At 42.5% G+C, this 16336-nt stretch overlaps 2 protein-coding genes across 4 annotated transcripts in view; both read right to left on the bottom strand.

The window, feature by feature from the left end:
* LOC109881364 (adenylate cyclase type 2) overlaps positions 1-5118 on the bottom strand; it is a 72538-nt gene extending 67420 nt beyond the window's left edge. For 2 of the 3 annotated variants that reach the window (XM_031831212.1, XM_031831214.1), the window contains exon 1: positions 4948-5118. The gene's annotated coding sequence lies outside the window, so the exon portion shown is untranslated. The remainder of the gene's footprint in view (positions 1-4947) is intronic. The other variant, XM_031831216.1, reaches the window with a different exon arrangement.
* A 645-nt stretch (positions 5119-5763) lies between these two features.
* Positions 5764-16336, bottom strand: part of LOC109881361 (terminal nucleotidyltransferase 4B) — a 37453-nt gene continuing 26880 nt past the window's right edge. Inside the window, exons 4-12 of the mRNA XM_031831211.1 lie at positions 14310-14430; positions 13131-13238; positions 11634-11762; positions 11268-11478; positions 10903-11029; positions 10672-10775; positions 10281-10435; positions 10002-10145; positions 5764-9776 (exon numbers count right to left, since the gene is read on the bottom strand). Coding sequence (XP_031687071.1) covers positions 9621-9776; positions 10002-10145; positions 10281-10435; positions 10672-10775; positions 10903-11029; positions 11268-11478; positions 11634-11762; positions 13131-13238; positions 14310-14430 — 1255 coding nt within the window. The 3' untranslated portion in view covers positions 5764-9620. The remainder of the gene's footprint in view (positions 9777-10001; positions 10146-10280; positions 10436-10671; positions 10776-10902; positions 11030-11267; positions 11479-11633; positions 11763-13130; positions 13239-14309; positions 14431-16336) is intronic.

Here is a 16336-nt window from a genome sequence, read left to right as displayed (position 1 = left end):
TCTGCTGACTGCAGGTGTTCTAGGCTGTAATAAGAGTGTCATTGACTGTAGAGTAGCTGACTGAGGAAGAGAGGTAGTAAGACTTGAATCATTATAGAGTAGCAGACTAGAGGCTCAGTCTGTCCTGATGCAACAACAACTGTGATAATGGCAGACTGAGTCAGACAGACGGCCAACTGTCTGTTGTGTCCTGACTCTTGGCTGAGCAATATCCTAGTCAGTGTGCCAGCTCACAGTATGCCAGTAATGATACACTTATTAAACAAATGTTTGCAATGGGTCCCATGTGGCTAAGTTGGTAGAGCATGGCGCTTGCAAAGCCAGGGTTGTGGGTTTGATTCCCACGGGGGACCAGTACAAAAAATGAATGCACTAACTACTTACTGAAAGTAGCTCTGGATAAGAGCATCTAGTAAAATGAACAAAATGTTTTCATAATATACAGTATTATTGTTAGCTGGACTAATTTGTATATAAAAGGGCAAACCTGCAAATCTAAATAAAACAAAACACTTGATGTACATAATGATACTGGAACTTCAACAGGTCAACAGTGATGTGTTGTGACCTAATGCTAATGTGATTGTTTCCATTAAATCATCGGCAACCCTCCCACAGAACACATTACATTAGTGCATGTCTGTGACAAAGGTAAATTGTCAAGTTGGGCCTTTTATAACAGAGGAGTTAAGAACAGCCTAAGGTTAGTATGTAGATGATCATATAGAATGGTCTCTTATCCTTTAGCTGCTTCGGAGGAACTTTGCAATAATGTCGTCCTCATGCCCATCTTTTTCAGGGGGTAAACTTCCTATGCTTTCAGAACACAAAAGAGGCGGATATCCTGGGAGTGACAACAGGGGGACTTCACCCAAAAGGTCATGTCCACCCAATGCTCCTTTGACCTCAGAGCTATGTTTAAGGGAACAGGTATGGAGAACACGACTTACCAAGCGGCACACAGCAAATAGATCAAACACGTTCTGGGTTAGAGCATTCAACAGCAATGGAAAGCTAAATGCACAGTTATAGCCTACATCCAACCCCCTCCTAAATCATTTTTTACAACCAGACATAACATAGACAGGAATAAATCCTCTACCAAAACAACAATACGTCTGCTACATAAATGTCATTACTCACCTAGAAACTGTGTTTTGACTGAATAAACTCATTGTTTTAGTCAATTTTCATATCTCACTGAGAGTGCATAACATTTGTCAGTCTGTGTTGCATACATACAGTATGATCATGATGGGTGGGTGGTTGTGGTGAGGGCTGTGGTACAGCAGGATTAGTAGAAGGCCTTGGCTGGAGGCCCTGCAGTCAAGGTTAATTAGTCAGATTAGTCCTCATTGTGTGTTCCCAGGGATTAGCACACTGAAGCCTCCTCATGTCAACCAAGGAGAGGGGGGCTTTGGTGGGGGGCACAAATTCTTCCCCAGGAGATAGAGGAAGGAAGTCTTTAGCACTAGGGGGATGTAGATCTGTCTGGGCCCCACCAAAAACACAGCGATAAGAGAGAGGATCAGGCTGGGGCCGGCCAAATCATCATCATGCCAGTATCTGCTCTGAGGCTGAACTTTCATTATTTTATCAATTGAAACACACAAAGTAAACTCTCTGTGAAACACTGATGTACGGAAGCAGAGGGAGCACTAAAGCAAATGGAGCATTTGAAACACTCAGGGGTTCCAGGAGGTGGAGGAGCGGCACTAGTCGTCCACACAGGAGAGCTAGTAGGGGAGTGTGTGTGTACATGTTCCACTACGCGGGGGTGGCTCTGACAGATTGTGGCGACCCCCGTTCTCAAGAGACACTGCAAACAGACACTTTCACTTCCTGTTGTAACTGCCTGTATATCTTCACTGTCTGTACTGTCTTTACCACCAATGGTAAGATGTTGAATTCAACATGGCGCTGCATACAGCATGTTCCTCATCGTGTCTGCACCCATACTGTAGGTTCCATGACCCAGTTGAATATAATTCTTCCTCCGATCCAGTGTAATCAACAGCTGAACTCTTTAATATATTTCTCCCCCTTTAAAATCAGGCCCCTAAAAGTTAAGGATTTTAGGGAAGTTAATAATTGCTGAAAAATCAGAATATTTGCCTGCAATATGGTCCGACATGCAAACAAACAGGGTCAGACAGACAGCCATACAGGACAAACACCCCATGATGTAGGAAAAACAACAACTCAGGCAAAACAATGATTAGAGATTCAACACAAAACTCTCAATGAGGATGGAGAACCTGGCATCTGTCCAGCCAGTGTAGATGTGTTCCTCAGTGTAGTACTAAGGCCTGCTCTGCTCCATCCCAACTCGTCAAACTGTCAAATCTATGAAAGTACCAGCCTTTCCATAACTACCGCAGAGCAGTAGACAACACATTACGGAGAGAACACAATAGATGATTACAAAATCAATGGAAAACGTTAAAAAACTTTTCACTGTTTAGACTGATCTGACTGCTCTACTACGAGGACACTAAACACTGACTCACAGATCCATGAGCAGCAGGCCCCTGCCTCAATGTGTCTGTCTCTATGTATTTAGTTCTGCTACTGGCAGGTGCATACATTTCTCCACTGAGTCAAAATGACAATGGGTTAGTGATGTAATCAGCCAAATGATACACATAGCATATGCAAAGCCCAATGTATGCACTGGTGACATCTATATGCAGATGGTTCTTCTATGCTAGCGCCGACGGAGCTGTTTGACATAAGAGATATTGAAATGGCATCAATAAGCCCAGAACACGACTTGCCAAGCGGCACACTACAAATAAATCACTTTTTACAACCAGACATAACATAGACAGGAATAAATCCTCTACCAAAACAACAATACGTCTGCTACATAAATGTCATTACTCACCTAGAAACTGTGTTTTGAATAAATCAACTCATTGTTTTAGTCCACACGCAGTTTTATATTATATGCAATTCACCACACAAGGGAAATGATGCGGACTGAGGATGGTGCTGTTGGGGTAGTGCCAATGCCCCATTCTGACCCAAGTTGAAGGCACTACAGTCTGCAGTGGCCAGCTGTTACACCCAGCTGTGTGGCAAAGGATGAGACACGTTCACTGTAACTTGCATAAGCTTGTTTAAATCCACATTCATGCATAGGCATTATTGTTTTTTTCCAATTGAATTACATGGGGAAAAAATATGTCAGCGCTCCTTATTGTTTACCGAATAAGAATGCATTGACTGCATGATGATAGCAGCATCCATGCTGTCCATAACCTGAACAGTATATTGTTCTTTAAGATTTTATATAACAGGTAAACACCCATTTTGCTCTTTACCTGTGAAATCACCACTGAAGGTCAAGCCAATAACCATTCCTCACAAATCGAAAGCTCTTGTAGACCAGACTATTTGATCTGCGCTGAGTTCATTACTGGTATGTCTGCTACAGTGACAGTTCATCAGAGCACAAACAAAGAGATGACTAGCCCGGTTTCTAGACCAAGCATGTTACCGGTATTGCAAGGCTGATTAGCTAGGATAAACAGGTGTGAAACACAGACTGAACGTGCAACGCGAGAACAACATGGAATCCATGTTTGGTTTTGCTTTGGAGGAAGGGCTGGTAGCGTCTAACAATTGGATGTAATTATTTCCTGGGCACCGTTCGCCGATGCATTCCGAATCAGAACTATCTGACCAAAGCGTTGCCAAACAGGCACATGTCGGTAAACGCGTCACACAGTGGTATAGTGTTCTACTGCTAGTCCGAGATACATACTCGGTCTAGAAACGTGGGTTAGGAAATGCCCAATTTATGCCCCCAGTAAATGTAATCTTTAAACTAGGCTCTTTTCCAGAACAATAAACCTTGCTCTATCTCATGAATACAATTTTTGGTAGCCTACTAAGAGGGATAACCTCAGATGTTATTTTTCATTCTTTCAACAATTTTTGAGTCAAATACAGTAATACTCTCCGATTTGGAGGCCATACGGGGCAAATCAATGCACACCACTCACTGTATTTCTAATTGTAACATATGGTATTATTATGTGACGAAACACACGAGGCTTTCAGATTCCCTGTTTTTGTAGGGAATAAGCAGAAGATTCATCCTGTTTATCTCCCATGGGCAGACCACTGAGAAACAAAGGAAACCTGATTAGCTGAAAGGGTAAATATCAGGGGATAAACCCTTGAAATAATATTCTTAAAAGAGATACTGCTGCATATTTAAAAACATAACCTTTATTATTACTTAATGGGATCGTTTTTAGATGGACATGTCACAGACACTACAGATCTGGTTCTCTATATTTGGATAAATATGCCTATAATTATTATTATATAGGCTACCATTGTGCAGATCAGAAACTGATTGTAGGTTGAGTAGATTATTAGGTGTACTTTGGCAAATCTTTTTTATAATGCGCTACAATACAAAAAGGTAGGTCCCCACTTATTTAAGAGGACAAGGTAAAGTTGATTCAACGGTCTTCAAACGAGATACACTTTTATTAGTTTCTGTTCTTTAGACCAGGCCTGCCCAATTCCGGTCCTGGGGGCCGAAAAACTTCAGTTTTTTGTTTCTACCTGGTAGTTAAATTGTACTCAGCTGGTGTCCCAGGTCTGAATGAGTCCATGATTGGGAGGATAAAAACCAGAAGTGTTTCGGCCCATTAAGGCCGGAATTGGGCAGCCCTGCACGAGACCGACTGGTTACCCCCTACAATGTACTACCTCTCTATTTAGTACTTACGTAAAGCGAAGGTGAGACTGCGATATGTAGTGGGATTCGTAGGCTACATTAAAACCAACATTGTAACACGGATAGACAACATACTTTGAAATGTGCAACTTTTTACACTGGGGTAGCGCACCACAAAGATAAAATTCCTCTCAGTAGTTTACATCGTATTAACACTAGCGCAAACTAAAATTAAGAATGCGTTTTACCTGTTGTAGGTAAACGTATACCGGTTGTCTCCAAATATAGAATGAAAGTATTCTAGAGACGAGTTCGTGGTGGACGAATTATTCTCTTGTCCACGCTGCAAGTTTAGTTCCCCCGCGAGCGAAATGTTCTCTGGGTCCCGGTGTGCATTCTGCGTGCGCTCTTGAGGACTTGCTTTTGAATGCGGAAAAGATGTTCATCAAGTAGCTACGGTGTACTCACACCCACATTTAAGAGTGAACAGAAGATAGTTATCGGTTTTGCCAAAGCCATTCCACTCATGTATTAACTGATTGTTTGGCGTTTATGAGTTGCACAATTATGTAACAACTGGGGGAATATCAATCAAATCCGTCTCAGTGTGTGAAATACAGCTCATCATGATAGTGAGGGATATCTACTGCCAGTCTATATAGCAGCATTGCACTTTGTCTTCTGTGCTGTGTGAACACTTTCCCAATAAAATAAATCTACTTAAACCACTAGATAAAGAAAGCAACACCTATCAGGGTAGACACGTCCTGTTTATACAGGCAAACCCAGTTAATCCCCCCCCCCCCCCCCCCCTCCACACACTAATTGGCCTTGTGACAAATCATCTTTTCACATCAATATTTTTTTAAATTATGATCAGATTAGTGAACAAACTATCAGAATTGTGCTTCCTGTGTAAACGCAGCCCACGTCTCCCCAGATTGGTGTTGCTTGCATGATTTTGTCTTTACATCTATTCCGTTACCCTTCCTCCCTGTTAGGGTGTAGGAATGACACCAGGGAGCAGCAATATACCTTAAAAGAACATTCACCAGGAGTTTCAATTATTGTACTGTGGATTTTATTGCATGGATTTGAATAGCTGTATGAACTACAATTGGGATGAGTCGATACAGTTTTGTTGAAGTATTTGCAGTGAGAAGATATGATTACAGATTGTGATGGCACAGATGACTCATTCAGTGTTCCTTAAGTGTCAAATCAAATTCACAGATTAGCCGATATATACTGCATTTAGGTCCAAACTGTACTTTCCCAGGACAATATTTTAACCATCTAAAAATAACCTAATATGTTGTCTAACATATTTGCTTAAAATTAAGACTTTCCTATGTGTATAATTGTAATTACAGCCAGTGGATCATCTGTTTCCAAACCCTGATCCTTTAGTACCCCTAACAGTATTGTAACCCTGGACAAGCACACCTTATTCAACTAATCGTCAGGCAGGTAGCCTAGTGGTTAGTGTTGGGCGAGTAACTGAAAGGTTGCTGGATCAAATCCACAAGCTAAAAAATAATAATTGGTCGTTCTGCCCCTGAGCAAGGCAGTTAACCCACTGTTCCTCGGATGCCGAAGATGTGGATGTCAATTATGGAAGCCCCCCACAACTGAGGGGTTGGGTTAAATGTGGAAGACAAATTTCAGTTGAATGCATTGTTGTACAACTGACTAGGTATCCCCCTTTCCCATTAAGCCCTCTGAGTTTTTTGTCAAGGGCTACAACAAAACTGTCTACTGTTGGGGATCCTCGAGGACCAAGGTTGGGAAACAGTGATTAGCTCGTGCACACACAGTGCATTTGAAAATGACTTTTTCCACATTTTGTTACAGCCTTATTCTAAAATAATCTACACACAATACCACAATGACAAAGCAAAAAAAGGTTTAAAATTATTCAGACCCTTTGCTTTGAGACCCGAAATTGAGCTCAGGTGCATCCTGTTTCCATTGATCATCCATGTTTCTACAACTTGACTGGAGTCCACCTGTGGTAAATTCAATTGATTGGACATGATTAGAAAGGCTGTCTATAGAACGTCCCACAGTTGACAGTGCATTTCAAAGAACACCCCCCCCCCCCAAAAAAAAAAACATGAGGTCAAAGGAATTGTCCATAGAGCTCCGAGACAGGACTGTGTCAAGGCACAGATCTGGGGAAGGGTACAAAAAATGTTTTTGTTCAGCATTGAATGTCCCCAAGAACATAGTGGCCTCCTTCATTCTTAAATGGAAGAAGTTTGGAACCACCAAGTCTCTTCCTAGAGCTGGCCGCCCAGCCAAACTGAGCAATCGGGGAGAAGTGCCTTGCTCAGGGAGGTGACTAAGAACCCGATGGTCACTCTGACAAAGCTCTCGAGTTCCTCTGTGTAGATGGGAGAACCTTCCAGAAGGACAACCATCTCTACAGCACTCCACCAATCAGGCCTTTATGGTAGAGTGGCCAGACGGAAGCCACTCCTCAGTAAAGGGCACATGACAGCCCGCTTGGAGTTTTCCAAAAGGCACCTCAAGGACTAGATAAACAAGATTCTCTGGTCTGATGAAACCAATATTGAACTCTTTGGCCTGAATGCCAAGCGTCACATCTGGAAGAAACCTGTCACCCTCCCTACGGTGAAGCATGGTGGTGGCAGCATCATGCTGTGGGGATGTTTCTCAGCAGCAGGGACTGGGAGACTAGTCAGGCTCGAGGGAAAGATTAACAGAGCAAAGAACAGAAAGATCCTTGATGAACCTGCTCCAGAGCACTCAGGACCTCAAACTGGGGCGAAGGTTCACTTTCCAACAGGACCCTAAGCACACAGCCAAGACAACGGAGGAGTGGCCTCGGGACAAGTCTCTGAATGTCTTTGAGTGGCCAGGCCAGAGGCCAGACTTGAACCCGATCGAACATCTCTGCACATACCTGAAAATAGCTGTGCAGCTACGCTCCCCATCCAACCTGACAGCGCTTGAGGAGCTGCAAAGAAGAATGGGAGAAACTACCCAAATACAGGTGTGCTACATTTGTAGCGTCATACCCAAGACTCAAGGCTGTAAATCTCTACCAAAAGTTCTTCAACAAAGTACTGGGCGGCAGGGTAGCCTAGTGGTTAGAGTGTTGGACTAGGTACAAATCTGTTGTTCTGCCCCTGAACAGGCAGTTAACCCACTGTTCCTAGGCCGTCATTGAAAATAAGAATTTGTTCTTAATTGACTTGCCTAGTTAAATAAAGGTCCAAAAATAAAAAATGAATAAAGGGTCTGAATACTTATGGAAATGTTATTTCAGTTTTTGCTTTGTCATTATGGGGTGGGGTAGTGTGTGTAGACTGGGGGGGGAAATCAATTTAATACATTTTAGAATAAGGCTGTAATGTAACGACGTGGATAAAGTCAAGGGGTCTGAATGCTTGACTGTAAGATGCTGAAAATGTATAAATGCAGTTAGCAGGTGCCAGTTGTGAAAAAGGAGTTGAGTAATGCCACCATCTACAGGACAGTTGTGGAACTGCAATCAGAGGTTGCCATAGCGGACATTTCAGCAAGGGGTTGTTGACATTCTGAACAAAAACATAAAACCAACCAAAACCTCAGCTCCCTTTTGAAGTAGACCAGCCACATATTAAAACAAAATGGCCCATGACTCATAAAATGGTTTCCAAACTAACTTGGTCACTCATCACTGAAAGGGAAAACAGCAACATTGGTACTGTACCTGACCAATTATACTTCCACTAGTCCCATCCAAATATGTGACACAAGAGTATGGACTCGTGTTAATACGTATAACGTGTATAGAAACTATATATTCATATAACAATAAATACATGAACAAATACATTTTCATAATGGGTAAATTACCAAAGGAAAAAGATTACCTCCCACACCTATGGATCTTTGACATATATTGTAGACTTTTTAAAAGTTCATTATGTCCTCTAACTGTAATTCTATAAGTCTGGGAAAACATAGCTGTTGTTGTATAGAGCTGTGTGTATGAATGAGTGATTTGTCCCCAGCCAACCAGTAATCCATAGGGATGTGTGCGCGTTACCTGACTAAGACCAACTGTTAACACTGTCTGTGCATCCCAAATGGCACCCTATTCCCTATTTAGTGAAAGTAGTGTACTATATAGGGAAGGGGGTATCATTTGGAAAGAAGCCTGTCAAACACATTCAGAGAGAGCAGCCAAGTAGAAATAGAATGCTGATGATTTTATGTTGGCAATGAAACCCAAACCTGCCACAACTCAGATTAGCAGGCAAATGTGCACATCTACATTTGCTTTTAATCAGTATTATCCTGTAAAAAGTACATTTGTGATCATTTTTACCCAAAAAGATTTTTCCGCATGTTTCTTTTTGTACAAATCTTTGTATAATCTGCTTACACAACCAAAAAATATCCTTCCATCAACAAAAACATTAAGTCATCATCTCCACTTACAGATTGCATTTTAGTCTGTCAATCTGTGTAAATTTTTTTCTTCTTCAATATAACATTTTGTACATTTGTTGTGTATTTTATTATTTAAAAAAATCAAAAAAAATTCTTGAAGTATATTCACCAGCCAAGTTCCAGGTATTGCGCATAAAAATCCACATGACTTTCCAGACACTTATTCCTCAAACACCAGATGGTGCTATGGTAAAAGGCAAGATTTGTAGGTACTGGATGTGGTGTGTAGCTCCACTGTAGAACGTGTATATGTCAAGGAAGAAAATACGCATTTCTTTCTAGAACTAAGCCCCAGCATTTCCAATCTCTTTTTTTGGGTTATTTTTCAGCTATAAAAAGATGCATGTCACTTGAGAGAAGGAAGATCCTTAATACTACTCAGTCAGTACGTGGTCTGGCAGCAGAAGTGGGACAGTCAGTCTGTCAGTCTGTTGCAGAGCAGACCAAGACCGCCCTATCTGCAGAGGTCCTGGGCCTCTGAGTGCTGCTGAGGTTTCCTCTTCTTGCTGTTGCCCTGGTAGTGTGGCTTGCTGCTCGGGTGGCTCTTGATGTTGGATGAGTTCTGCTGGACGTGGTGGGTGTTTTTACTGGACGAGCGGAACAACCTGGCCTGGGAAACAAGACAGACACACACCTAGTTAGATCACTAGATAGATGAATGAAAGTAAACATATCACTAGTAGGCCTATATGTGCCATTGAAATGTAAAATCTAGAAGGTTATCTATGTACCGACAGTGTGTTGTAACACTCAGGTCATAAAAGTTCAAGGCATTTGTAGGTACAGTAACAGAGCTTTTCAGTGGTTGACTTAGGCTTCGTCAAGCTGACCCTACCTTGCCCCCCTTGTTGTCAGTAGGAGTGCTGGTGGTGTGGCTCTGTATTCTGTGATTGGTCACGCCACCTGAGGATTCTCTGTGGGCGCTAGAGCCCCGTCCAGGCAGCTGCTTCACTGTCTTACAGGGCGTCCCGTCAGAATCCTGGGGACAACCAATCACAACTCAGTAAATCAGGTCAGCAATCAATGGGTGCATTGCAATATATTTAAGAGTTGATTTCCTCAGATAGTAGTTTTAGTGTGCACACATGGTGTGTTTGAGTGTAACAAAACTCACAACGTCGCTGGAACTGGATACCGTGGAGGATGAGGATGACACTAATGAGGAGGAGTTGGAGGAGGTCTTGCTGCGAGATGCAGTCACCTCCTCCGTCAGGTTGTTGTTGCACTCGTCCAGCTGCTGAGGCTTCACTAACAGTGTGACATCATTTCCTACAACAGCAGCACATGGACAAACAGTGGTAAGACCATGTGTTTTAGATCGACTAAATAGCAGTCGCACTTCACTGATCTACAAATCACCTTGGATCCCAAACTACTTAAAACATAATAAAGATGCCCAATTTTGAACCTTGCCTTATTGAAACTGATCCCCTCAAACATACTGACTATCACCTCGTTAGATCTGAGACCATGTCTAGACTCACAGTAGTACTGTGAAAACATACCATTCAGGGCAGGTTCATTCTGAGACTGTGGTCCCCAGAGCTTGGTGATCCAGTCCCTGTATTCAGCCACTTCCTGGGTCACCCGGATTATTCTGCCAAGTATACTGGAGGAAAGAAAATAGGACATATTGCAAATATCAATAGAGTATTTAGTAAATAACTTAAGATAGCAGCCAAAGAATGTGAGAGCTGTCGTTGGTTAAAGCGAGCCCTAGCTCACCATCTCCTCACCTCTCAGACTCGTTGTTGGGGTAGTACTTGGCGATGGGCGATACGGCGTGGTTGAGCACTACGTAGGCATAGTCAAAGGCCTGCTTCACCTGCAACACACCGTATGAGCTGCGGCCAACGTCGTTATCTGCAGGAGGCAAGAGGCATGCTTAGATCATCTCTATTTGGGAAGAGATGGATTTCAGACACTGTCTAATATTTCACCCTTTGCTATGGGCACCTGGGACCTCTAGCTGTCTTATTCATGGCTGTTAAAGTGTGTGATAGATTCTTAGGTTCAGTGTTATCAGTAGTTGACTGTCACAGTGCTAAAATGAGGTATCACCTGTGCATGTGTACCCATGCTGAATCGAAGTCATTGTTACCTGGTGCTAGGGGGTCCTCAATGAAGAGCATGGAGGGCCTGTAGAGGTCAGTGTTCTTCTGAAACTCGTCTTTGGCCACATAGCTACCACCATCTTTGATCCGGATGCCCGTCTTCAGGTAGTTGAAGTGGCGTCCATAGAGCTCAAAGAACTCTATAAGGAGAACGCCCACGTTGGCATTGGGGCTGCAGGCATCTTCTCTGTAGTGAAGCTGAAATACAAGCCAAATTCTCTTAGTTCACTGAATGAGAAAGACTTAAAATGTGTCAAAAGTCTATTATGGACAGTAAATTATTCTAATGTTAGATGCGATCTATCCTGCACTGTGTGTGTGGGCTACTTGAGAGAATAGCAGAAGTCTCTCACCTGCAGGAAGCTGACAGCCATAAGGAAAAGGCTGTAGGAGCCGATCCCTCCAGTGAAAACCTCATTCAGATCCCTCTGGAGCAGGAACTGCTTCAGCACCAGAACCAACTTCGGAAGCACTGGGTATTTCTTATGGATAAAAGAAACCCGTGGTTATGGTTATAGTGCCCTCGAGAGGGAAATGTCTCAGACTAGGACACTGGGTATGGCTGGATTGAGGGACAGAGGAGACGTAGTTAAGTGTATTAGCTACCATCACCTCCATCAGAACCCAAAAAAACTGACATAAATATACAACTTTTATTTTACCAGGTAGGCCAGTTGAGAACAAGTTCTCATTTACAACTGCGACCTGGCCAAGATAAAGCAAAGCAGAGCGACAAAAACACAGAGTTACACATGGGATAAACAAATGTACAGTCAATAACACAATAGAAAAATCAGCATACAGTGTGTGCAAATGAAGTAAGGAGGGAAATAGGCCATAGTGGCGAAGTAATTACAATAGAGCAATTAACACTGGAGTGATAGATGTGCAGATGAGGATGTGCAAGTAGAAATACTGGTGTGCAAAAGAGCAGAAATTGATTTTTTTCAAAAAGGGGACGAGGTAGGTAGTTGGTTGGATGGGCTATTTATAGGTTGGCTGTGTACAGCTGCAGCGATTGGTAAGCTGCTCTGACAGCTGATGCTTGAAGTTAGTGAGGGAGATATAAGTCTCCAACTTCAGTGATTTTTGCAATTCGTTCCAGTCATTGGCAGCAGAGAACTGGAAGGAAAGGCAGCCAAAGAGGTGTTGGCTTTGGGGATGACCAGTGAAATATACCTGCTGGAGCGCGTGCTATGGGTGGGTGTTGCTATGGTGACCAGTGAGCTGAGATAAGGCCGGGCTTTACCTAGCAAAGACTTATAGATGACCCGGAGCCAGTGGGTTTGGCAACAAATATGTAGCTAAGATCAGCCAACGAGAGCATACTGGTCACAATGGTGGGTAGTATATGGGGCTTTGGTGACTAAACAGATGGCACTGTGATCGACTGCATCCAATTTGCTGAGTAGAGTGTTGGAGGCTATTTTGTAAATGAAATCGCCAAAGTCAATGATCGGCAGGATAGTCAGTTTTACGAGGGTATGTTTGGCAGCATGAGAGAAGGATGCTTTGTTGTGAAATAGGAAGCCGATTCTAGATGCTTAATGTGAGTCTGGAAGGAGAGTTTACAGCCTAGCCAGACACCTAGGTATTTAAATTTGTCCACATATTCTAAGTCAGAATCGTCCAGAGTAGTGATGCTTGTGTCGGGCTGGCGGGTGCGGGCAGCGATCGGTTGAAGAGCATGCATTTCGTTTTACTAGCATTTAAGAGCAGTTGGAGGCCACGGAAGGAGTGTTGTACAACAATCTATGCTTACTAACTGTCAAGCCTGTTTCATCAGCTAGCTCTTTTACCGGACTGCATTAGGTAATGTATCCTGAATAAGAGATGCCTGCTTCACTCACTTTTTTGTAGTCTTTGATGAGAAGGGCAGCTTTGACTCCATTCTTCACATTGAAGCTGATGTCCACCTTCACCTCTGTGCGGAAGTCTGTCAACTTGATGATGGGTACCTGGAACAATGGAAAATAGTGATGAGGATAGATTTACACATACACTGTCACCCGGGGCAATGACACACTGCACAGTTAGTATGCATGCACAACATGCAGATGACTCAACACTATACACGTCAGATACCACAGTGACTGAAATGACTGCAACACTTAACAAAGAGCTTGTTGACAATGAATAAGTTAGTCCTAAATATTTCAAAAACTAAAAGCATTGTATTTGGGACAAATCATTCATTAAACCCTAAAACGAATATTGTAATGACTAATGTGGTAATTGAGAAGGTTGAGGAAACTAAACTGCTTGGAGTAAGCCTGGATTGTAAACTGTCATGGTCAAAACATATTGACACAACAGTAGCTAAGATGGGGAGTTGTCTGTCCGTAATAAAGCACTTCTCTGCATTCTTATCAACTAGGCAGGTCCTACAGGCCCTAGTTTGGTCACACCTGGACTACTGTTCAGTCGTGTGGTCAGGTAACAAAGAGGGACTTGAGATTGAAATTGGCTCAGAACAGGGCAGCACGGCTGGCCCTTGGATGTACACAGAGAGCTTACATTAATAATGTGGAGGAGAGATTGACTTCGTCATTACTTGTATTTGTGATAAGTATTGACATATTGAATGCACATAGCTGACACCCATGCATACTCCACAAGACATGCCACCAGAGTCCCCAAGTCCAGAACAGACTTTGGGAGGCACACAGTACTACATAGAGCCATGACTACATGGAACTATTCCACATCAAGTAACTTATGCAAGCAGTAAAATTAAAAAACTGATTTAAAAAAAAAATACACCTTACGGAACAGCGGGGACTGTGAAGCAACACAAAAGGCAGAGATACATGCATACACACACGATAACATATGCACTATACACACACAAGTACAGATGGTTTTTGTGTTGTAGATATGTGGTAGTAGAGTAGGAGCCTGAGGGCACACACTAAATATGTAGTGAAATTTGTTGCAAATGTATTGTAATGTTTAAAAAAATGTATAACTGCCTTAATTTTGCTAGACCCCAGAAAGAGTAGCTGCTGCCATAATAAATACAAACATACCGTGGCCTTGTCCAGCACTTTGATGGAGTTCTCATCAGTCACGTTTTTCTTCCGCAGGGCCTCTTCCAGGGTCCAAAGGGGCAGGTTTTCCCAGTTCCCAAACACCACCAGATCGATGTCACTAGGAAGTGGAGTAAGTAGAGGTCAGAGCAACATCACATTCGGATCTGAAGAGAGGACTCTCCAGTTCACTTTCACACACAGCTTATTGTCACTAATCCAGAGTCCCCAGTTACAGTGTTGTGTGTGTGTGTGTGTGTGTGTGTGTGTGTGTGTGTGTGTGTGTGTGTGTGAGTGACGTCGGAGAGGAGAGCGGTCTGGCTCGTCAAGAAACAAGGTTAAAAAAGGCTTTGGATCAGCAGCGCTAAAATGACCACAGCCTTAATCCCAACAAACAAAGGCAAATAATTACACAATGGCCAGCCACATCTCTTTCTTCATATAACCACACAAAGGGGTGAATTCTGAACACAGTTAAACATGCGTAAATTTAAAATTATATTTTTATGCACTTCTCTCTATGCGTATGTATTCTGACCTTTAACTTAAAGGAAAACTCCGCCCAAAAAACAATATTTTTGTATTAGTTTCATTAGTCCATTGCTGATATAGTCCCAAAATGTTTAGCATGTCAGAATTCAAGTTTAAGATGTATAACTTAAACAAATACATAAATACAGCCGGTATGATCCATTTTGCATTATATGATGCAAAACACAAATCATATTGACATTAACGGAATGAATAAGGCATGTCTGAATACCAAATACTGCTTAGTGTGTAGGAAAGGCATGTGTAGAAAAGGCCTAAGAGCTTACAAACTTGACACAGACGTCAGTTAAACATCTAGTCAACTAAGGTAAATTAAATGTGAAATCAACAAAAACATTCACCAGTCATCAGATTTTGGTTAAAATATACATTTATGGGCCTCCCGAGTGGCGCAGTGGTCTAAGAAATCCTGGTTCGAATCCAGGCTCTGTTACAGCCGGCTGCAACCGGGAGACCCATGGAGTGGCGCACAATTGGCCCAGCGTCGTCCGGGTTAGGGGAGGGTTTGGCTGCCAGGGATGTCCTTGCGCCTTTACATGTGCTGGGCACATGCACGCTGACACGGTCGCCAGGTGTACGGTGTTTCCTCCAACACATTGGTGTGGCTGGCTTCCGGGTTAATTGGGACAGTAGTGGAGAAGGTGGAAAGTTTTAAGTTCCTTGGCGTACACATCACGGACAAACTGAAATGCTCCACCCACACAGACAGCATGGTGAAGGTGGCGCAACAATGCCTCTTCAACCTGAAGAAATTTGGCTTGTCACTTAAAGACACTCAATCGAGAGCATCCTGTGGGGCTGTATCACCACCTGGTACGGCAACTGCACAGCCCTCAACCATGAGGGTAGTGCAGTCTGCACAACGCATCACCGGGGACAAACTACCTGCCCTCCAGGACACCTACAACACCCAATGTCACAGGAAGGCCAAAAAGATCATCAAGGACAACAACCCGCTATCATCCAGAAGGCGAGGTCAGTACAGGTTAGAGGTCGACTGATTATGATTTTTCAAAGCCGATACCAATTATTGGAGGACCAAAAAAGACGATACCGATTAATCGGACGATTTTTTTATATATATATATATATATATGTTTGTAATAATGACAATTACAACAATACTGAACGAACAATGAACACTTATTTTAACTTAATATAATACAACAAAATCAATTTAGTCTCAAATAAATAATGAAACATGTTCAATTTGGTTTAAATAATGCAAAAACAAAGTGTTGGCGAAAGTAAAAGTGCAATATGTGCCATGTAAAAAAGCTAACGTTTAAGTTCCTTGCTCAGAACATATGAAAGCTGGTGGTTCTTTTTAACATGAGTCTTCAATATTCCCAGGTAAGAAGTTTTAGGTTGTAGTTATTATAGGACAATTTCTCTCTGTACCATTTTTATTTCATATACATTTGACTATTGGATGTTCTAATAGGTACTTTACTATTGCCAGCCTAATCTCAGGA

This window comes from Oncorhynchus kisutch, linkage group LG8 (assembly GCF_002021735.2).
Source record: "Oncorhynchus kisutch isolate 150728-3 linkage group LG8, Okis_V2, whole genome shotgun sequence".
NCBI classification, from domain to species: domain Eukaryota; kingdom Metazoa; phylum Chordata; class Actinopteri; order Salmoniformes; family Salmonidae; genus Oncorhynchus; species Oncorhynchus kisutch.
Note: the sequence above shows the minus strand (reverse complement) of the source record. Positions and strands in the feature narration are given on the sequence as shown.